The sequence below is a fragment of the Diadema antillarum genome, unplaced genomic scaffold, assembly GCF_040938485.1.
Source record: "Diadema antillarum isolate AM-2024a unplaced genomic scaffold, OU_Dant_1.0 seq00000512_RagTag, whole genome shotgun sequence".
Lineage (NCBI taxonomy): Eukaryota > Metazoa > Echinodermata > Echinoidea > Diadematoida > Diadematidae > Diadema > Diadema antillarum.
Window position 1 is genome coordinate 1,225,067 of NW_027271466.1, and position 24,669 is coordinate 1,249,735.

Genomic DNA, 24,669 nt, shown 5'->3' on the forward strand with positions numbered 1-24,669 from the left:
ATACTGCCTCTCAGGAGTAATTCTTTGAACAAACTTAGTTCATTTAACCTGCATCATCGTAATAATGAATAAGTGCATCCATTGTATATTCCTGCTATGTATGCTCCCTTCACTTAATAAGCCTCATCTACACTGGGTATACTGTCTCAAATGTTAATGGGCTAAGGAACATTGACTTACGCAAGCAGCTTCACTTTAGTTTCTCCCAATCCTATCAAAATATAATCTACGGTGACTTTGAATGAAGGAATAAAGTGATTAAACTTCACTCCATTTGGAAAATTTGTGAATAAACCCAAACAAATGTAATATCCTTGATATCACTTCTGCAGAACTGTAAACTCAATGTTTCATTTGAGAAGATCACTAATTGACATCTTTCTATGTGCATTCTATCTCGAGGTGTTTATAGGTTGATGTTAATGTTCAAATGATCTAAACTTTGTATTTTTTTTTCAATGGCAAATTCCGTTTCAAATCAAAAGTGATGTTGTTGCTTTTATCTCCCTGCTTTTCATTCACAGTTAAGACACACTGGGGTACAGTACATAATTTCATCTTTCAGTTATTAAGATTTGTCTTACTCTTCGGATCTCGGGTGACATCTAACATCACCCGAGGGACAAAGATGTGGGCACGTGAGCGTGGGATAGACAGGGAATGTACAAGGGTCAGAGGTTGAGAGGGCAAAGGTCATCTTTGCAGTGACATCAAACATGCCTTCATCTCCATGAGTTCAATGACATCCTCGTGGCTGTTGCCATAGTGACGCATGAACAGCTCCAAGGCCCTGTTGGTAGCTGATAATGCTGGCTGGACTTCTTTCCTGTCATGTATGGATGAAAATATATTAAAAAAATAATAATTTCAAATCTGACCCTTGCCAGATGGCCAAGTACTGGTATGATGTAGGACTAGAAAATATGTTTTCACTTTGCCAACTGAATACAAGAATCTGCCTGTCCTTCAAGTTAGGAACAGTAAAACTTATTCAATGCTTAAAAAGTGATGAAACAACTCCAGATGTCATATCCGCACAAGTTACTGTCCCATGCACAAACCCTGACATGAATGGGATGAAACATGAATCAGTTCGAAAGTATCCGATATGATTTTCAATTTAAAGTACACTTGGCCTGATATGAAGCTAAGATGCATATAATTCAGAATAGGCCCCTACTTAGGAAAAAAAATATATGCAGTATATCTTCACATGACTACATGCATTAAAATTCCATGATTGCTGTAAGACCAATTTGTAGAAGAGTCATTGCTTTTGACTGCACTCAAGTATTCATCAAAGGTGTATATTCATATCTGACTTTCTTTTTTCATGAAACAAGTTTCTCCTGGCCCAATTATGGGTAAAAATGAGCAATGCTATTAAAGACCTATGCATTGCAACGATATCACCATGACGGCTGTGTGAGGCTCCTGAACAACCATGAAAACATGATGAAACCATGAAAACACGATGCATGCCCTGTTCTGTGGGGTTACTTATTCACAGCATGGGACAGGATGGTGCAATTTCACATCCGATATCAGCACATGTGTAACGCCATCATGCCACTTTACGACCAACATCAAATGCGGCACGCACTTTTCACGACCTTGCCAGGACCCGCCCTTCTCATTTTGGATTAATGCGCATCGTTTCAGACCGAAATCAATTACTTTTTGCATGGCCGGGCTCAATTCAAAATGCTTTGCTCTGACAAAGGGAAGAATGCCATAAAGGAGGAAAAGAGGCACAGATGATAAACAGATACACATAAACATATTTTACTACCACAAACACAAAAGGGCAAAGTGCCATGAGTGGAGCACGATGAACCAAGACAAATCTGTTTGTGTAAGAGAGATTAATGTCTGGACCAACCAAACTACAATATGTGCTTGTTTAACCTCCTGACTTTGATCCAATCATTCCACTAAAAGTCCTCTGGGATATGGTGCAGCATTTCTAAAACTCTGACAAAGTGAACCTAATGAGTCATAGCAGATATGTATTCTTGTGACAGTTAGTGGAAAAAGTTTTCATCAGTTGGGGGTCGAGCAGGTCCAGAAATTCACTTCAGTTTAGAGTCTGGAACATAAGTGAACGAAACAAGCACTCAACGTTTCGCTTTGTGTCCATCAAATGATGTGTCAAACATACACACTATGTATGAAACGAACTCCGAACTCGCCTCATTCCCCACTCTGAACACATTTCTATTTTCATTCGCAACTTCCTGGTTGACCAAACTGCATAGCGCCCTCTATCCTATCCGAGACGGCACAAATCAGATAATGTTTCTCTTTTGGCAGATTGAAAGACTTTGTTTGGAACTACGATTATATGACAATTACGGGGTAAATTATTATCATCACTTTTTTTAAGGGGGAGGCACCATGGATAGATACCCATCCACGTTTGATTCTATATAGTTTTAAAGTATAGCTGTGACTTTAGTGCAGAACACTTCGATGTAAAACATGCCTTCAGTTCTCCTTACCCGTTAAAGTGGATTTGAGCCAGTTTGAAAAGCTCATGGGCCAGCTCCACAGACCCACTGCCGTAAACTCTCTCCACAATAGGAAGGGAGCGAGACAACCATGTGCCGGCCTCGTGGAACTCACCTGTGGTTCAAGAAACGACGCCGGATAATGTGTGGGGAATTGCAACAATGTGGTTTCTACATAGAGGGTGTTATCCACACTTTCAGGATATTACAAGAATCAAACTGCTGCACAGATAGTTTCATTGAAATCAGATTTCACGAGATAAGCCTGAGATATGTTTTGTGCAGACACTGAATGAAGAAATTCAGATTTGTGCTATGCCACCCCCCTGAATTAATAACTCTTTCTTTCATTCTAACTCAAATCTATCATACCTTGTACAGGTATTATAAATCTATCTCTTTGTTTTTCAGGACATTGAGCATGGTTACACCACAGATTTTTCGGGGTGAATTCATTCTAGTGCAAACACTCATAAACTACACACAAAACTTCTGTACAGTTAATTCACTTGGGTTACCATTGGTTTGCACAGTATTAGATAGAGCTAGCCTAGAATTTTCCAATTCAAAGACAGTAACCGCTAAAAAGCTTTTCTTTAAATTTCACTGAGGGATGGGCTATCACTGCCAAAGAATTGAGCTGAAAATTGCTCACAGATTTTCAGTGACTAATTTGTCTTATTCTAGTGCATGTATGCTTTTTCTAAAGAAAAACCATTAAATATCACACTGCTTGTATAAGTCCTTGACAAATCAGGACTGCACAAGTAAATGAGAAATTTCCAGCAACATTTTGGCTGCCTATTCACACTTTGTAAGTACTTCAGTATGTCTTTAATTTAATTGATGAAGTAGTGGAGTGCCTAATTGTGCCCACTCACTGGACCATATCAACATTGCTGGCTGTAATGTTTTCCTCAACTTACTGTTTTTGTTTTTGTTTTTTGCTTTGTTTTGTGTTTTGTTTTGTTTTGTTTTTTGTTTTGTTTTGTTTTTGTTTTTTTGTTTGTTTGTTTTTTTTTTTTTTTTTGGGGGGGGTTTCCCCAATAGCTGTGCAGAACCACATATATCTGATCATAGGAAAGAGAGTGCAGAATAGGGAACATTTGGGGGTAGTAACCCTCATTTACCAGGCAAATCTCTGTCTTACCGAGGGCTGCATGGCATTTGCCAATGAAGTCGTAGGCTGTGGCCAGGGACATGTGATGGGGTACCAGGATACCCTCCAACACTCCCAGACAGGACCGCGCCTTGGAGATGAGATCTGCATCATCCATCGACCAACAGAAATATTAGAATAACAAAAACAATAATGATAATAGCAGTGATGATATCAGTGATGAGGTTTGCAAACAAACAAACAAACATACAAACAAACAATCCCAGTCAGCCACAAACTCACAGCCAACCAGATTATCACTACCAGGCATCAGAGATGTTTTGTTGAAACAAGAAAGTTGAAAAACTACAAACATCACTTTGCTTCGTAAATACATACACAGTTCTTAAAAGACACAATATGCATTACAGTTTGGAACAGACAAGACAAAAACAAAAAAATCATAATCAAACAATCCTTAGGATTCTTGCAGGACAGCAAACAGCAGAGCAGTGATGACAGTGTTGCATTGATTCATTCACTAATCAAAGAAGGACGTATGTTTCTAATATCATTCCACGATACACCGGACTGAGACAAATCTTTCAACAACAACAACAACAAAAGAAACAAAAAAAGGAGGAGAAGAGCATCAAGACATGATGATAATTTACCTGAGGCTGTGCTTCAATGTTTATGTTTCATGTTCAGTTTATAGGATGTATTAAATAAGCTTGGAGGTAGTTGATTTTTTTTTCCCTTTTCATGACAACAGTACAGAAATAAAACAGAAGAAGAGAAGAAATGACAGTGAAATAGTTTGACCATGTGATTCATCTTCAGGGTGATTTTGGAGACAGCCGCTTGTCATTTCAAGTGAAGTGTGGCTGTTGCAAGCTTTCTCACCATGAATATGAGGTGGGTCTATACCAGACGAGTTGAAAATCTCGTCCAGTCTCGACAGGAGGGCAACGGCTCTATCTTCCTCCTGCCGATCATAAGGGCACAAAGACATCACAAATTTTGGTAGTCACTATTAGGACATATTTCACACAAAGCATATCACCTTTACTGTTACTGTTGGCAACATGTGTGTGTGCATGTGAGTGAGTGTGTCTATAATAACCATGACATCTTGATATGGTGGTGCACAGAGGTTTAATACATGCTTTGTCTTTGCATGAGTGTTATTGTTGTTGTTCTTCTTCTTTAGCATGAGAAATCTTTCTGTTTGTTTGTTTGTTTTCATTTGAAATGGCCTGATACCAGATTGTGCACTAGGCACGGCCTATTGTCTGATTCAGAAGAAACCTTTCATTGTGTAGCATCAGGCAAGGTTCAGTTAATTACAGTTATGGTAGAAACATGTGAATGTGAAATGATGTTCTCTTCTACAATTTAGAATTACAATAGAAATATAGCAATATATTTAGAACATGTAAAGAGAATCAAAAGAAAATTGAAATTAGTCAAATATCACATTTACACTTTAGAAATATGATATCTTTAGCATATATGATGCATGCACACAACCATATAACACTTACATGCAGCATGAAGATGGTAGGTGTTGTTCTGGTTGTAAGCAGTACCTTGCTTTAATGCACGCATGACTTTCACTTTATCATACAATTGTAAGTTTTATGTGCTCAGCTTTAATAGCTTCAACAGTGGTCAGGCCTTGTTTTGCTTGATGTTGTGAAACAATCATTATACAGGCTTATCAAACAGAAAGAACTTCCAAAATATTGCATGCATATTCTTAAATGATACTGGGACTTGCCCGAATTGAATATCTAATGATTTGATTCACACGCTTTGACCTCATCTATCGAATTTGCAAACACTGCAGCAAAGATGGGGACTTATAATCTTGAATACCTCCATGGCTCTTTCGAGGGAAACCTCCTTCCCACAGGCCTCAGCTGCGCACAGACCCAGCCTGGACTGAGCCGCGGCATCGACGTACAAGGGGTGCCCGCAGCCGGGACACTTGTACAGTGTCTCCATCTCCTGGCTGAGAGGTTGCTGGTCCTTGGAACAAGCCTTGCAGTCGCAGCGGAAGCCGTACTGATCAATCAACGCCCTCTGCCTTTCGGCTGTGGGCATGCGACGAGCGTGCGGTCCTGGTCAACATTTCATGGAAAGAATGCGGGGATAAAAAGTTTCAAAGGCTTTTGATAACACTGGCTTTGAAAGCTTGCCTGTTCATTGAAAGGGAGTGTTTGCAAGGGGTGACACTCTATTGACCTTGTCTCATTCTGTGGCTTTTCAAACGCAAATATTTATTTCCTTGCATGCATTTGTCATCCAGTAAACTAGACTTCACGAGATAAGAAAAGAGAAATATGATTTTTCACTACTTTTGGTCCATGACTTTAACTACCTACATACAATCAAATCATGTCAAATGGCTTTGAATGTACAATATTCAAATAATTTACATGAATGTCATGGTCAAAACTTGAGTTGAGGAAGAGGTAACAACAACTTTTTGAACTCTGCATAACCTAAGAAAACACTTGCAGGAGTGTTCTTTCAACAGGATTTATTCAACTGCACTGAAAGTCAAGGTAAAAAGGGTAGACTGCTGCTTCCCTTTTGAATAAAACCACTGAGATCTGCTGATGATAAGTAGGCCTAATGATTGTAAAAGCTTTCTCTATCATAAAAAGACAGAAAGCAACAATCATTTCAGTATGGCGCTTCATGTGTTTAACAGTCAAGGTAATGTGGACCTAGACAAAGTCACAGAGATCGAAAGATTGTCAGCAATGACAATGAAAGGTTTCGCCATCACAAAAACATCAGACAAAAAGTAAATGGGAATAAAAATCACTGTGGCTCGTCATTTGTCTAACGGCCAAGGTTGCCGTGGGACTACTAGACACAGGCTCATTGCCACAGGATAAATTCCCTGGAGCTGTATCAAAGGAGAGGTAATGATGGAGAACAGAATGGAATGCAGTTTTTTCCACAAAAAAGGGATTTTGATTGACTTCGAGTCTTTCTTCTGCTGCACGTAGTGCACGAAAAATTCTACGAAACACAGTCTGGAGGTTAATAAACTCACAGAAAAACTGTCATAGAGTCAAAGTTCATGTTTTACAGTTAACTCATTGAGGATGGGCGGATTTTGCTACGACACACATTTTCCATAGATCCCTGCCCGCGTATACTCGGGACTCGTCCTCAATTAGTTTGAATTGGAATTCACTCTATAGGTTACAGCATGCATGCGCTGGGAAAAGTACCATATACAGTGTATATAGTTCAAATACTTCATGGGTCATCAGAAAATATTGCACTGGCAAGAACAATATTGCCCTTATCTGCAGTTGGGGCAATATGGTCTTTGACTTTGACCAAGGAATATATTGCTATACTTTCCCCGGTATGCCAATATAATATAAACATCTTTTTCTCTCACCATAGCAATGCTGAATCTCTTCCCCTCTTGAGATGTCTCTGGTGGTACGGATGGAGAGTATCCCCCTGTGAAAGCTGGGATAGAAAACATAGATGACTAATCACCTCCATAGACTCCTGTAGAAAACATTTATGTTATCAAACCTGGTAAAACTCAGATCTTGAAATAATCACTCGGATGTCTTATTTTTTCTTTTCTTTGTCCTTTTTTGCTTTTTTTTGCTTTTACTGAACGTGAAAATAAAAGTATTTTGTTGGCAAAATGTCTACAATGAGACACAGAAGGCTCCATACATGTATCTATGTAAAGTGGCATTGTAAAGTTACACCTTTGATTGCAAATTGAGAGTGCATGCATGGGCTCAGTCTTCTCAATGTATTTCTCTGTGCAATTGTAGACGACAACATGAATACATAGATAATGACCCCTTTTATGCATTAAAGGGGCGTTCCAGGCGATTTTCATAATTTCACATCATGTAGTACATAAATCAACAGCTCCATGTATAGATTTGTGGAATTTAGTGTGGTCCTTGAGCAGAGACACAATACTTAAAAAAATCTTAGATGAATTACACTGAACAAGGATGATGACATAGGAGGTTCACATATTCCAGAAATGTAGCGGTGTAATTCCATTACAATACCGCTTGCTTGCGAGTTCACCTGTGTAATCTATGCATGTCTTCTTCTTTTGTTCTGCTTCCTTGAGCCCCAACTCATGCATTCTTATGGTGACCCTGCCATGTCATCATCCTTGTTCATTGCAATTTGTTATAATGTAAATTTCAAAAATATTCTTATTTTTCATCCCAATTTTCATAAATTCTGAAACTCTGTCCTCAGTATAACTAATTTATGGTGGTTCAAATGTAAAAATCTGAAAATCATCCGGAGGTCTCCTTTAACACCAGTTAAATGATTATTAGTTACAATAAATGATCATTAAAAATTTCTAAATTAAACACTGTCAGAGTAGGAATTGGTGATAAAGGAGCATAACTAAATGATAAATAAATGACCCCATTTATGTATAATGATGGTCCGAAATAGAAGTCGATGATATGGATCACTAGATATAGTTGTCAGTCTATGATAGTTGATAGGGAAGTCCTGATACATGTCACTATGAAGTTAGGACATATCAATTTGCCAAGCTGCCTTGGGCAATTAGAACTTGCACTACCCTGCAAAGTAAGCAACCGGTAGACAATTGCCTGATTGCACCACCAAATCAAACGTGAAGAACACGATATTGTAAGCCCTTCTCCTATAAAACATGAAACATGCATCTGCAGTGTCCTGTCCTGTTTGTTGAAAATACTGTGGCCCACTTCAACTTTAACCAGACAGCTGAACACTGGAGAGTATAATGGCAGGCCTGTAACTGGGGGTTCAGGGGTTCAGGGGGTTCTGCGGAATCCCCCCCCCCCCCCCATTTGCCCGCAGCCAAAAAATAAAGATAAAAGAAATCAAAAGAAAAAAATGAGTTGCGGAACCCCCTCCCCCCTTTTGACAAAAACAAAACAAAACAATGAAAGGGGGCTTGCAGTGGCACCAGAAAATTGCACTGAAGCCTTTTTTTTTTTTTTCCTTGCTTGTCAGCCAACGAAACCTGGAAGTGGTCCACTTTTTCTCATTCTGAACCCCCCCCCCCCCCCATAAAATCCTAGTTACGGGCCTGTAATGGGAATGCTCTTTTGTACGGCTAGAAGACTGGCATCGAAGGTGTTAAAGACAGACTTAACACCCACCTGGCAATGACATTTGGCTCACAGGCATGGTTCATAAGGCTTGCCGTCGGGTAGACCGCGGTGCCAACACGGACCTGGGAGGTCTCCTGCACAGTCCCACCCACAGACTTTCCTGCTGGGTTGCTGCCCTTGCCTGACACCACCTCTGTGATGGCATGGGAATTTATCTTCAGCTGCCTCGCATGGAGGAAAAGGAGCTGAGCCAGTCTGTTGATGAGGTCATCCTCTGACAGGGTTTCCATGGCAACAGGAGAGACAAGTTTCTGATGAAAACATTTTGCCAAGAAGATTGATGTCTGCAGGGGAAAAAAAATGTATAATCGTACCGGTATATATGAAGAAAGGAAATGTCCTGCTGGGTTTCAGTTTCAGATCTACAGTAAGAACCTTGTCTTACCACAAGACAATAATAAGAGGCAGCAAATATTCACATAATGATTGCATCCATCACTCTACGAGATGTCCTAAGTTTAATAGAAAGGGGAAAAAACAGATTTTATGAAAAATGCATCAATTTATAAACAAATTAATAGCAAACTGACAAAATTATCCACCCTGAAAATACATACATTGGAAACAAATGATGCACCAAATGATAAAATATACAAGAAGTTAAAAACAAGAAAGTTTTATTATGCAGGTGTTTTGTATTAAACAAGATACACAAAGAGTTGTGACACTTGGAGTGACAACTTGAATTTCAGAAACTCATCCTTTCTAGACAGAACCATTTCATAAACTTTACACTGACACCTTAAAAATGCACACCCAAGTGGAAGCAAACAAACGAATAAACAAACAAACAAGAAACAGTTCTCACCATTGCATGATGGCACAGCTCAGCAGGTTTGTGATTGGCTGATCGTGCCTCAAGGTGACACACTGAGTGATAGTCGGCCAGGTAAATGCCATCGGGACTTAGCCCCAGCACTTGTGTCGATGACAATGACGATGATGAAATGGACGACGATGTCGATGATGGCTGTGGAGGGTCAGCTAATGATTGCACTTGCCGTGATGCCTCATTCTCTGTACACGTTAAAGTCGATGACGACGACAGGGATGCAGAGTATGAAGGTGAAGAAACGTTTCCAACGGTGACCTGCCGCGTTACCTCTGCCTTCCCAGCCACTAGGAGGATGCGAAGACTCAATCGACTGAATTCGTCTAGCTGGCCATGGAAAAGACAAAAACAAAACCCCTCAATACTCAAATGGGAATCTGCTTTCAATCAAAACAAAAGAAAATAAAGAGGAAAAAAAAAACAAGAGGAAGAGAAAGAGAGATTGAGCTTATGAACATATGCTGAAAAATCACATAATTGAAGTCACAGAATTTTCCTGTAATTGATTTTTACTTTGCTACTGAAATATATAGCAGAGATTACAAAATCGAGTGATAAATCCTGAATAAAAGACGCCAGACTGCCCTGTTTGACAATGAATCAGCAAGATGAAGCAGACACACAATTGCCACAACCTTTAAAAGGAAGAACACAGCTGTTTATATCCTTGTTGACTACATTGATGTTTAGTGAGTACTCGTATGAGAAACATAGTGGGATGGTATTGTCTCTGGAAGATAAATGTCCATGTGACAGTTTGACATCTGCGTCTTTTAATGATACAAACCCATTCTGTACTTTGCAAACCTGATAAACAATAGGTACATGCAAAGTGCAACCTGGGGTAATTATGTCACACAATGTAACTTCATATAGTTTGGAACAAATCAAATTATGCTATGATCTCAGGCAAGAAAGGAAATGAGTGATACCATAAGGGTATGATTTACACCTGACAGGTTGGTTCCAAGTTAAAGAAAGTGAGAGAATGAAGATTGAGTTTGTGAGAGCATTGCAAAAGAGGGTCTTACGTGTGATGCAACTAATGTTTTAAGATACGGGTCTCCATACCTGTTCCAGTAGATCTTGTGCCGCACATTCAGAAGAATGGTAGTTATCCCAAGCCTCTGTTCTACACTCATCACAGCAATACCTTGCCTGTGTGCACTGCAAGCATCTAAGATATAAAAAGATAACTATTAAAAACCGAAACATTTTGATATTTCAGCAACCAAATGAACAAAGGGATGAATGAATCAAGAATTGAAGTGACAAATGAATGAATGCATTAATAATAAGTCAATTAATCAATTACTGTATAAGCTGTTATTTTCGCATACAGATATTTCCCAAATGGGGAGGTCAAGGTCATTTTCGCGAGATGTTGTTATCTCGATTTGACACCCAGGCTTATCATAAGTGCGCTACTACATACTAGCATGCGTATGGCGACATTTTCGTGTGTTGCTAAATTTCGCGGACCAGGAGTGATTCTCGAAATTCGCAAAAATTAAACTCTTGCGAAAATAACAGCTTATACAGTAATCAATGCTCACAGGTACAGAGCCATCAAACAAATTACTTAAGTCATTCCATACAGTAGATTTACAAAGAGGCATTCTGTACTCAGAAGAATCAAACTCTGTTTAGGTGGAAGTTTCTAGATAGATATTTTTTTTTGTCAAAGAGCAGGGCCTTGATGATTTATATCATGATCATAAATAACTAGAAATGTCGCTTTGGCGACTGGTATGCCTCCGCCATAATGCATGATTTTCCCAATAGGTCTAGATAGTACATGTGGACAATGTGTGATTACATTTTCACAAAATTGGCAAAATATTGAAATGACAAGTTTGTCACAAATGTGTTGAATGTTCACCTTCCTTGACCTAGGTTTAATTGGATGAATAGGAGAGCATGTATCTACGGATTTAAGGACTTTAACTTGACTTTGACCCATTCATACATTTAGGCATTGAGTAATTTTCAAGGTACAGGTGTGGAGAAAAAGTGCAATTTCTGAATTGAATAGTAAATTGTTACCATTTTCATCTGGCCCTTGACCCTAAAATTCATAAGATAATCACTTTCAGGCAGAACATGCATAATATGTACTAAGTTCCAAGATAACTTGAGCCACTTCCGAGATATGAAGGAAAAAGTTAGTTCAGCACTTTCACTTGATCTTTGACCTTTTGACCTTTGAGGCAATAAAAGAAATTAGAAAAAAACTTTCCAGCGAATTTCTATTAGGTTACACATGCATACACCTAGTGTAAAAAAAAAATAACCCTGCTGGCATTGCATAAATATGAGGGAAATAGTAAAATTTTGAAGTGTTGCACTTGACCTTTGACCCCTAACCTTTGACCCCATGAACCCTACATTCTCTAGATAATCACTTCCAGTCAGTACATGTACATACAGTACTACAGCAATTTGTATGTTCCATGAAGATACCTTGAGCAATTTTCCAAGGTACGGAGAAAAAAAAAGAAGTTTTAATATTTTTACTTGACCTTTTGACCTTTGACCTCATGACCCAAACTTTCACCAGAGAATCTTAATTGGGTAATACAGGTATACAATGAGTTTCAAGAAAATATCTTCAGGCATTCAATAGATATGGTGGAAATAGTGAAATTTTATGTATTTGACCCTGACCTTTTGACCTTTGACCTCATGACCCAAATTTTCATCAGATAATTTTAATTGGGTAATACATGTATACACCAAGTTTCAAGAAAATATCTTCAGGCATTCAATAGATATGGTGGAAATAGTGAAATTTCATGTATTTGACCTTGACCTTTTGACCTTTGACCTTGAGCATGTGCACCCAAAAGTTGATAGGCACAACTTCACCCCCTAATACACATACATGCCAAGTTTCATTAGGGTACCTCAACAGGTTTTGATAGTTACCTTGTCCACAAAATTCATTACGGACGGACGGAAGGACGGACGGACGGACGGACGGACGGAAGGACGGACGGACGGAAGGACGGACGGACGGAAGGACGGACGGACGGACAACCCGAAAACATAATGCCTCCGGCACCACTTTGTGGCGGAGGCATAAAAATCAACACAGCATTATAATGACAATCAGGATTTAAACCTGATCATCTCCAGAACTCTTCTCACACAATTCATATGTATTTTACCTCACCCAATTTATGTTTGAAGCATCAGCCTCATAATTTGTTCCACAGATATTTGACCTTTTTCCAAGTATTGTATAGCTACAATTCTAATACTGGAATAGATTCTATTCCTCATTCATTCTCATGAAAAATCTATAATGAATATGATCACATCATTTATTTTTTAACGCAAAACAATGATTTTATGTTCATGCCACGAAAGTATATTGATGGTGTACACTGCTGAAAGCTTTGTAAAGTAAAAAGAAAATTTGGCTCCTGCACACTCACTGCAACATCTCGGGGAAGTATAAGTTTTATGTATTTCGTGAACTTTCTCTTCCATGCAAAATTCCAGAAAATTGACTCCCGTACACTGCTACTTTAGGTATTCACAGAAAAAACAAAAACAACTTTAATCATACATACGGAATCGGTGACAAACATCGCACATAGCAGCCGTGACAGTGAAAGTCTGCCTCGTCCTTCAGCACGACGGATGCAAAGGGTTTTTCTCTGATGATCAGTCTACCAGCTGGTACGGCCGACTCTGCCTGGTACGGTTGGGATAGAAGAACATTTCGAACTGTATGAAGTTTGTGATTCAGGAATAATACAGTTTTGGGCCAGTCAATGTCTATTTGACTAATGAAGGAAGTAAAAAATGAAGAGAGATATTCACTAAGGCATACATGTGGAAAGCCAAATGGTCAGTTTGCTCTCACTCTCTGTCTCTCTTTTAGCATCCAAGAGACTTTGCCAGGAAGAATTCACCCTTATACATTAGTCTTTGAAATTTACTAACTTGTTAATGCCACACTTTGTATTTTCAAAGCAAAGTACCCATGGAGAAGCTCATTTCAAAATGCAAGGAAGAGAAAGAATATGATTGCAGAACTCATTAGAGTAAACACATAAACATTTGTAAAATTTTGACCAACATTTTCAAGGAAGATTACCATTAACATATAGTCACAATGAACAGCTTCCATAGCATTCAAAACACAATGAGACACAGACATTGTGTTCTTTAAAAACATGTTCCACAGTGCTCCCCCTTTCAAAGTAAGACACACTTGCTCTAGTATTCAAAAGTCCTTAAAAAATAAGAAAAAATATATTTTATATAAAGATATCTTGAGGTTTTTATACATTTTGGCTTAATATGTGTTAGTGATAACTACACTGTCATTAGAGTGGGCAGAGAAATTCAAACTGACATGTTCATATAAATGCCTGGTCATTACAACAACAAAAAAAAAGTAATGGAGAGAAATTCAAATGTTGACTTTACCACAAGGTATCTCCCTCTTTCCTTCTGATATCTGATTCTTACAGCTGCTGAAGCATTCACAAGTTTTGAGGAACACTCAGCAATTTTCTCTGTCATAGACTCATCAGGCCCATAGTATGGAGGTTCAAAATCCAGCATGTTACTGTCAAGAGTTTGAAAGAGAAAATACACTGGCCATTATCGGATTATTGCTGCACTTATATCATTACAACGAAAACATTTCTTTATTGTTTTTTTTTTAATGTACTGAATAAAAAACACAAAATGAAACACATTCTTCACATAACTAAAAACACCACTTGAATCACGCATGGAAGTGCAGTGTATGTCATTTATTTTATACACTAAAATAGGAATGTTTCATGTTTTCATAAATTTGTCCTTATGCAAGTTCCACACTTATGATTGAGCATGATTTGTGGTGATGACATTACTTGATAGGAACACTTGTAATTGTTACATGGTTTGACACAGTTCTATATGTGAAAAGCACTTAAGCATTAATCTTAGAATTGCTTTGATACACTACTTTATGTGAAAAGCACAAGCACTAGTCTTAGAATTGCTTTGATTCTAAATATCTGCAAACTACACAAACAAACATACTTGCCAGTGAAAAGAATTCCACACACCTTGCTTTATTGCATTCCTCCAATAGCGACTTGATTTCTGCAATTGCAAATAGAAACAATTTATTACTTAGTATGATTATTTCAACTGTGAGAGTAAATACCAAGCATGAATATTCTTCTTTTAGTGAGACAGGGGGATGATAGACAAGGATAGGTCGAAAGACTGAATACTACTTCAGCATCGGGCACAAACAATGAATGCATGGAATCATTGTGTGCATACACAAGTAAAATGTTTGAGGAAGTTCAAAGAAAGTGACTGAAAATTGATAGAAGTACCATATAATAGATATTTCTGTGACAATACACACCCTGCTTTGATGTATCAAACTCTATAATAGTGATGAATTGATTAAAAAAAAAATGGAGAGAAGAAATTTAAAGAGATGTTTCTTAAACAGGGGTACCTGATTTCTTTTTATCAGCAGTGGGGCCATGTTCTGGCAGACAAAGCATCGCTCTTTCAAACTCTGTGAATGAAGGAGAGAGAAGGAAAGGTCATCACACAATGCAAACAAAATAATCCATTAATCATATGTCATCTCCACATGAAAAAAACATTCTATTTACAATTCTAAAGACAAGTAACTGGTATTTAGTTCCTAAAATATGAGTTAGAAATCAAAAGGAAAAAGCCTGCTTGAAGAAATTAAAAAACCCTCAAATGTGCAAGTATGGTTCAGGAGTGGTAATATTTTTCAAGATCAAGACTCTTACAAATCAGTCCATAAAACTTTGAATTACATCTCTAAATGCCAGTTTGTGCATTAGTCACTCTATTAGCATATATATGTATTGGTCACATTGAGAAGATCTAAGGTACAAAAGTGTGTATGCTATAGAAACACTTTCCATCGTAGAGAAAACAAGAGTGTTCTTTATCTAATACCCACTCTACCAAGAAGGTATGGCATTTAGCAGGTCGTACACACAAAAATAATGACATTTCTCTCGCCAGTAACAAGTGTAAGATTGATGTATCCTCACATAAAGTGTAATCCTAAAGTGCAATCTAAAGAGTGGAATATTGCATCAAAATGTATCTGGGGAGATGGAACTTGGGGAGAATAACTTTTATCCCATCAAGAACGTGATCTGGTCTGAGTCTCTGTCTGCTGAGCTTGTCAAAAAGACGCAGTGCTCAAATTCAACTTTATGGCTGAGAACTCAGAAGCATGATAGCATTTTATGAGAATTGACAGATTCCTTTGGTCTGGATATCAATGAGATTTACAGAATAACACTCATGTGTTGCCTAAGCATGCTGACAGGCTAGAATTAATGTCAAGTATAAATGCCTGGCCTAAGATCTTCAATAAGGTGTACACACATTTCACCAAAACAATCTGTTCATGATCTGAGTGAAACTTTAGAGCACATAGAGATATCAAAGAAAAAAAAACTTGACAAAAGTATAAAAAATCTCTAGAAAGCAATGCATACAGAACATTCCAATCCCTTCATCATTACTAAGGCTGCGTTTATGTACAATAAATAAAAAATGATATATTTATCATAAAGAAGAAAGGAAATAAATCCTCACTGTTTAAGGGGGCAGGTGCAAGAGACAATTAGAGATGAGAAGCTGGCATACCTTGCTTGGCTTTCGAGTATCTGCCAAGCTTCATGAAGCACTGTCCCTTGCGTGAGAGAACCTTAAAGCGCTTGTCGATCGGATAGCCGTGTGCTAGGGACTCATCAATGTCGTTAATGCAAGGCTAAATAAAACAATACACAAAGAGAAAAGTTCAACTTGAAATTGCTTTGTAAATGCCACTAGGAAGCTGATATAAAGGTTTCTAATACTGAGTATGAGCAGATTCCCACTCTATTCTGAAAGCAATACAATGCACTCCCATTATAACAAACACAGTTACAACAAATTTCTCAACACAATCAAGTACATATCCAAGTCCTAAATCATCATTTGTACATCTTTATACAAATTCTATTGTTTGGCTATAAGAAATTTTGATATAATGGCATTTTGATATATTGAAAGAAAATGTTCATTTCCACTTGCACAGAGGTACCTTGTTTGTAGTGTGTCATCTTAGGTAATGATCATTGCTTCTACTGGGTTTATTCTTACTGGAATGCTGAAAGGATACAAGTGGCTTCAATTGCAAAAGCTTGGATGGGCTAAGATGGACTGGTACGGTACAGACAAACTTGAGATACCAGCTGGACTAAATCTTAATCATGAAATGAACTTCATGCCAAGATAAAACTGGAGAAACTCCGCTCTTCATCCTCGTATTATAACGATACCCACTTTGTACTCCCCAAGGTGATACAGGGCAGCAGAACGATTGGCGTGAGCCAGAGCGAGACTCTGCGACCCCTCCGACTGGTGACATGGTGCATGCTGCACACTCTGCAATGCAATGCACACACAACAATATCGAAAATATGAACACAGGATATGCACCATTATCCAGTAGATCAAGGATACACTTGTAATAGACTGCATTAATGATATAGATTTGATAGAAAAGACCAATAGATATGACTATATTAGAAATACAATGTAAAAAGATATGTTTGTTATATGCTTGTCAGAACTTCAACTTGATTAGTATGTACACTTAAATGTACACTTTTTGAAGCTATTTTCACATTTCTCAAACTGCTAAGTAATGCAGAAATTTAAAGATAAGGGTAAATAAGTGTAAAGAGTAATTAATTGAAAAAAAATAGAGATAATAGGCTTCCAGGCATTATTCATTATCATATAAAAACAAACTTTTCTGAACATCAAAACATTAATTTCATGAATTTCAACTAAGCGGACAAGAGTGACATAACTTGAGAATCATTTTCACAGAATTTACTGCCACAAGAAAGCAATTATTTTTTTAATACCAATACTAAACTAATGCTATCTGGACAGTACAGTATCATCAGTATGTCATATGATGTAAATAATACATTGCTGCTCTTTGCTACTTCTGTTATGGTGAAACAAAACTAGATAAACTGTCATTGACCTCAGTGAAGAATGCACTAATAATTTCAGCAGGTTTGATGAGACCATTTTCTGCAGGTTCCCAAGAGCAGACTTGAAATGACAAAATATATTCATTTCCATGAAATTATCCCTGTACCCCTACCTGGAATACATTTTATTATGCTCTACGGTAACCCTATGAAATTTCACACCATCTCTATTTCAATTTGATAGTATCTACCGAGACATGGCGATATGAGAACTATGAGTGCCCAGTACATTTTACTTTCTTTCTATCAGGGTCTACCTACCCAATTCTCTTTCTTGCATACTTGCTTTCTTTTTCTCTTTTACTTTTCCCCCTACCCCTCGCTTTCTTCCATTTCACCTCTCTTATATGCCTGTACTTGTGCGAGTGCCTGTATGTGTGTGGGTGTGCATTGTATGTTGGATGCGTGTGCATTGATGTTCCTCATAACTTCTTTACCCTTGTATACTGCTGCAGAGCCCCGAGGTAATCCTTCTTCTGAAAGAGTCGGTTGCCCTCATTCCGTGCTGCTTCAGAAGATGCTGCTGATTTGAAGGGAGATGAAAGTGTAGGATCTGTGATGGAACCATTGCAAAGGCTTATCATCTGAGTGATTCTCTCCTCTCTGTAGAGAAAGAAAAAAAATATCTATACTCTTATATTTACATTCATTTTTCAATGTTTCAATGCTATTATGAACTGGGAGAGATATGCATTTTAAAGCAGTGGCGGATCCAGAGGAGGGCCCAGTCGCGCCCCCACTTATTTTTCGTTAAAAAAAAAGAAAAAAAAAAGAAAGAAAAAAAAGAAATGAAACCCGGAAGTGGCACCAGAAATATTAGCTGCACCCCCCCCCCTCTTTACAGAATTCCTGGATCCGGCCTGTAAAGTAAAAGTCATCTGCACAGCATCTCTTACCATGCACACAAAATGAGCCTAAGAGGTGCTTCAATACAATAAGAAACTGCAAAAAGGCAGTTTCTTACTTACACCACCAGCACCAGTTGCCTGGTCTATATACACACTCTGTCATAACTTTCTCCATGGCACTTCTGTTGCTCTACGTGCTGCTTGCAAAAACAACAACACCACCACAACAACAACAATAATAATGATAATGATAATAACAGTGGACATTTATATTGCGCAGCTACTATGACAGTATACTCTACCGTGCATTACAAAGTAGTTGTCAAAGAAACAAAGAAACAAACATGAATTAAACATACAAATTAACCCTCTGGGGATCACTTCCTCAAAAATTTCATTATTATTGTAAACATCAGTCTTGTATTTCTAGTATGATGGATTGGAAGAATCTTGAGGCAAAATCATTGGAAAGACACAGGTTTTCTTGTGTTATACAAATATAATTTCAATTAATTCTTGTCCATTTTCTTTTTTTTAAATGAGTCCAAGAGTCAAAAGTGTGGAGGATTCCTGTTAAATTTAATCCCCCGACTGCCCGAACTGCTGCTTGTTGGGGCAGCAGTTCTCAGGATAGCGCCATCACTCAGCTTAATGCAAATAGTCAGCGAAAAAAGAATTGATAAAAAGTTCAGAACTAGACTAAAGGCTCTCCAGCCTACGGCCGGCGGTTCGCGCGAATTGCAGCGGCAACGTGACGCCAGTGACGGTGAAGGATAGATGAAGGAGACATTAATTTGCATATCATGATTTTATTCACTTTCTAAATAAATTAGAACTCTACAGCTGAAACTGACATTTCCAGAATGTTAACAGAAAACCACTATGCACAAACATAATACAAGATAGGACAATCCTGGTTTTAGGGGGCTAAATCATCTTACTTAGCTTAGGCTTCTAACTTCAGCTCAGCGGGGACAGCCATAGCCATAGGGCCTAGGTCTATATGCAGCCCCACGCTAATAAATTGCATACACAATATAGAGTATGTGGGACTGGATGTGACCACCTATTTGGGTGATTGGATTGGCAGCTTGATAGTGGGTAGATATTCCGGAAACCTTCACGGATTCTGACGAATACTCACTTTAATTTCACCAGTTCCAGTCCTGCTCTAATTATTTCTCCATCGATATCATCCCATCTCGAATTATGGAACCAAGATTTTCGCGACTGATCCTGCAAATCGTTGGAGAGAGATCGCAAAAGCGTGGAAAAAGTATCAACAGCAGCCGCCATAGTTATCAACCTCTGCTCCACAAACACTACTCGCGATCACAAGCCTGAACCAGGGAGGTGAGCTCACCTCCCTGCCTGGGTAACTGCCCCCCTGAAAAACGAGAAAAGCCCTGTGTACACTATCACTATACCAAGGAGCGTACACTCTCTCGATTTTGCGTAGTACGCTCACGGACAGGTGCGAGCGCCATTTTAGAAAGCAAAGCGCTCGATAGCGGGCGGATTTTTACGTTAGGCCATGGGGTGAGCTGGTTTTTTCGCTTGTTTCGTTCCGACAACTGCGGCACTAAAATTTCTCCGCAGCTACGTGTAAACAAATAATCAAAAAGGCTACAGGAAAAAGTTCGACACAAACCCTCCTGTAGTATTTTGGTAATTTAGGGGGAAACAGTGAACTTTTTTGTCACTGAGGAGCTGAATATGTACACTTTGCCGTGTACGATATTCATTCGCGAACGATCATGTGATGTATGTTATCCAATCCGAATCGAGAATTATTGTTTACGAGTCAAAATGGCCGCCCCCTGTGAGCCTGTCGACGCGTCTACGTCGTCTGCTCAGCCGAAACTTTTAAGATGCGTTATTATGCATGTAACATCGATGAAGTTTGAAAATTTCACGGCTATGACAAACCTAAGATAGACGAAACCTATTTTGTGTGCTAAAGAGTGGATCAAATTGAGTGGGGGAGACCGTGAAATCGCAGACCAGAACGAAGTGATTCAGCTGCTCAGGGGGACTGACTGCAACCTACGTAGTAGGATAATTTGCAGGTTAGTTTACGTGCGTACAGTCGTAGCAGCTAGCAGTCGACACTGCAGTGCTGTCTCACTCATACATTTATATGCGTATTCTAAATCCTAATGACCATGATGACTACAAGTACAACGTTAGCTATGTTATGAACGTTGCTTGTGTATGTTATAATGGGCGCTAATGCAGTAGCTTAGCCGTTAGCGTGTCTGTTACATTTTAGATAAATCATCTTGAATTTCACCTTGGCATGGCATAGCGCCGTTATAAGGTAGCCTTGATGTAATTTTTCATGTTGTTCTATGTACAGCCCAGGTTAGGTTGATGTAGCTGATCGGTGATATTGTTTTGTAAAAGTCTTGACACACAGGACTGGATTGAAAAAGGTCTAAACTGCATGTAAATTTATATTTTCATAATCATGGCCATGGAGTATTAATATTAAAAATCCATCTTGTTTCTCTCACCCCGAAATTGGCGAATCCCCCCCCCCCTCAAAACACACATTTAGCATCTCATTAAATTAACTTATTAATATTTGATATGAATAGATCTAAAAAACCAACAATGACAATAACATAATTTCAACAATTAAACTCCCTAAAACATATGATTACCATTATGTTGTGCCAAACTATAAAGCAGTGGGTGGTGGTGATAGTGAAATTAGTATTAATGATGATAAGGCAGTTGTATTCATAATTATGATAATTGATATTGCATGTGATCAGGTGCTGAAAGCTGTAGATTTAATTTAAAATCAGTAATTGCACTGCAAGTACAAGTTGAAGTAGTTGATGATGACAATGATCATGAGGTGTTAATGATTACCTGGCATAGTACTAGGGCCTATTGGTAATTACAAGATTCAAATATTGGCAGTCAATAGTCTACCGTACATTTAATGATATATTGAGTGTAATGTTCAACCCCTCCCTCTAGCGTTTAGCCTTTTTTTCCCCCTAACAAAATCCAACGGCTAATCATTGCTGTTCATTTCTCCATTGTATTAAATAGGATTCCATGAAACGTGCTACAAGAGGTTTATAGATAGCAAACGCCTGAATCTCGCTAGGAAACGAAAGCTGAAGGAGGAGCCTGGTCCGTCAGCAGGAGCATCTGTTTCCTCCCCTAAGACGCTCACATCAAGATCAAGATTTTCTTCTGGAAGCTCTTCAGGTTCTGCTGTGTTGCCTGTGAAATGCATCATTTGCAACAGACTCAACCTGCTCATTACTTGCCAAGGGAAATAGGTTAATATGATTGATATTGAAGCATGAAAACATTGTCATGTTACTATAAGTTGTCCTTGATAAAATGGAGCAATATATATACACCACTGAAACATTCACACATATACAAAGAACTTCAATGCAAAGTTCAGAAACAACAGAATGTACTGTATATGCACCAATGCTTTGGTCAATGTGATTGATATTCAAGAATTGACATCTTACCAAAGTTGTGCATGATAAAATGTCTTTGTAATACAGATTGCTTCCTGTATTTTGAATACCAATGTTTATGCAACATGTTTTGACTCCTTGCCTCAGTATGTGATTGTTCGCCCTTTAGCAAACATTTCTGCCCACTATTATGATTTGATTAGGGTTGAATTATTCTAAGAACAAAGATGTTTTCCTAAATGTGTTTTTTTTTCATAAAACTGAATGACTACGATTAAAATTTGTTTCTCCCACTCTGGGAAGAAAAATATGTTACTATTATTAATACTGAAAAGAGAATGTTCATGTAGAAAGGTCAGTACAATGTAGGTGTGAGTACAAAATCAGTTTGCTAAAACTAATACACACCAGCCAAATGAAAATTGTGCATAAGTTGAGTCAGGTTTACACAGATCCTCTGATATTGGAAGTTAATTGCAGTGTTATCATAATTTTTAATGCCAAACCTGTTTTATTCTCTCCAAGATTTTCAGGTACACATTGCCTCCAATACAGAATCCAACAGTTTTCACTCATGAATGGGTAAACTATAATTTTGCCTTTATTTATGTATTGGCATTTTTCAAAACTTTTACACCCTTTCAAGGATATTTGGACCATGGAATGTTCCAGGAAATTTATTAAAACTAGAAAATTTGACTGATTATCATTTTGAGCTATCTTACATGAAAGGAGGTAGTGTCCCACCATGTTGTAACCTAATGATAGCAATGGAAACTTCAGGAAATTTTATGAAGATTAAATTTTCTAGTGCTAAAGTAATGTATAATATTTCATGAACAACGTGATTGCTATGTGATCTAAGTTTATTAAAGCTTCTTAAGAAGAAGAAGAAGAAAAGAAAAACATGTTTACTGATAAGCAATATGATCTGTTTAATAGTAATGTCTCATGTGTGTAAATGAGTTTGTATGTGTGCGTGTGAGTGTATATAATATGTCAGCGTTTGTATGCACCTGTGTATGTGTAATGCACTGATCAATACATGTATTATATCATTGTGTGTGTTCATGTTTATGATAATCTTTTTTATGATGCTGATGTGATAAATGGCCAAGGCATGTAGAATATTTTAATACACTTGGGTATATTGAATCTTCATAACTATGTGTGTGCGTATGTGTGTGTGCATGTGAGGGTGTGTGTGTGTGCGTGTGTGTGTGTACAATAAGATTCTCCCACATGCACGCGGACACACACACAAACAAACGCACCGAATTTTTTTCTTTTTTTTTGCCTTGAATGATTAGTCATTTGATTAATAACATGTCTTTGAACAGAATATAAGGCATTTGCCTTGACCTTTGACGGTCAGTCAGTGCTCTCTCTCATATGGTCTTGAACCACTTTGCTCTTGTCCTCCTTTGCATAGCCAGCATCAGGAAAAGCTGAAACATGAGATATAATGCAACTATTAAACCAAAACTTCACTTTTTTTTTTCTAGGTATATGGCTAAAAGCAGTGCTTTACAAATGTGTATATGTATTTCAGCTTAGAAACACTATGGGAACTATACTGCGGCTAGCAGCCCCATACGCATAACTGCAGCCAGCAGCCCCATACGCATAGCGTCATGGGGCTGTGAACTGTAGCATACAGGATCATGACGGATGTTTTATCGCGGACAAATATCAACTTAAAATCGGGAAAAAATCTTCAATTTGAAGACTTATTAATAAATTTGAAGTATTGATAACAGAGTTCGTGCAAGGTTTGCTTCTGCAAATAGTTCCTTTCTGTTCAAATTGATGACTAAATGTGACTCGGTCGAGAGGAAACTGGGAGAGCTACACTGAATTGTCGGCCAGCGCATGCACACACAGACATCTAATATCCAGTCAATGGATTCGAAATTTGTGCGCAGTGATGTGTGCGCCTGCGCTGACCGTCAATTCAGCGTAGCTCTCCCAGATTCCTCTCGACCTAGTCATATTAAGTCATCAAATCGAACAGAAAATGACTATTTGTAGAACCAAACCTTGCACGAACCCTGTTGTCAATACTTCAACCTTACTTTTAAGTCTTCAAATTGAAGAATTTTTGTTCGATTAAAGGTTGACATTTGTCCGCGGTACTACCCTGTCATGATCCTAAATGCTACAATCCGCAGCCCCATTACAATATGTGTATTGGGCTGCTGGTCGCAGTTTATAAAATATGGATTTTCGCAAAAACTACAGGATATTTCGAGGAGAACTTTTTACAGTGAATTTAGGATGTACAAAACATCACATTTCCGCATTCAGAAAGTAGTGCCAGTGTTGCTGGAACGAAACCCATTTTCTAAGCCTCTTTTTCAGCTTCACCCCATGGCCTACGTGACCCTCAGTGTTATGGAGAGGTATCTGCCTCCCGTTTTCTCCCTTTTAGGGAGACATACAGGGTAAAAGAAGAACTTCGGACCTCATTACGGCATTTATAAGTATCATTCCTGCCTAAGAACGGAATATAAATGGAGAAATGCTCTTTAATATCCAATTCTGTAGTCCCTCAAAATTTGAGCTAACTCCTAATAGGGAGTATACCTAAACCATGATGTGTGATATGCATGAGGGTGCTCACAACTTCAGAGCCTTCCCTCTCCCTCCTCTCTC

General features: G+C 38.3%; 1 protein-coding gene across 1 annotated transcript; it reads right to left on the reverse strand.

The window, feature by feature from the left end:
- Positions 1–86: 86 nt before the first annotated feature.
- LOC139734161 (SET and MYND domain-containing protein 4-like) lies at positions 87–19,541 on the reverse strand. Its single transcript, XM_071644965.1, has 16 exons — positions 19,519–19,541; positions 18,149–18,314; positions 16,987–17,088; positions 16,306–16,429; positions 14,712–14,748; positions 14,080–14,221; positions 13,215–13,339; positions 10,708–10,813; positions 9,613–9,963; positions 8,793–9,088; positions 7,040–7,113; positions 5,491–5,735; positions 4,516–4,597; positions 3,661–3,774; positions 2,502–2,625; positions 87–826 (listed from the first exon to the last, which is right to left on the reverse strand). The coding sequence occupies exons 1-16, from the start codon at positions 19,539–19,541 to the stop codon at positions 694–696; spliced, it is 2,244 nt and encodes a 747-aa protein (XP_071501066.1). The 3' UTR covers positions 87–693.
- Positions 19,542–24,669: the final 5,128 nt, after the last annotated feature.

Coding starts and splice junctions, on each gene's coding strand:
- LOC139734161 (XM_071644965.1), bottom strand. CDS start 19,541: ATGGCTGTCCCCGCTGAGCTGAA. Junction 5,736..7,039: donor AGAGATTCAGCATTGCTATG/GTGAGAGAAAAA, acceptor AATGTTGACCAG/GACCGCACGCTCGTCGCATG. Junction 2,626..3,660: donor CAAATGCCATGCAGCCCTCG/GTAAGACAGAGA, acceptor CTTGAACCACAG/GTGAGTTCCACGAGGCCGGC.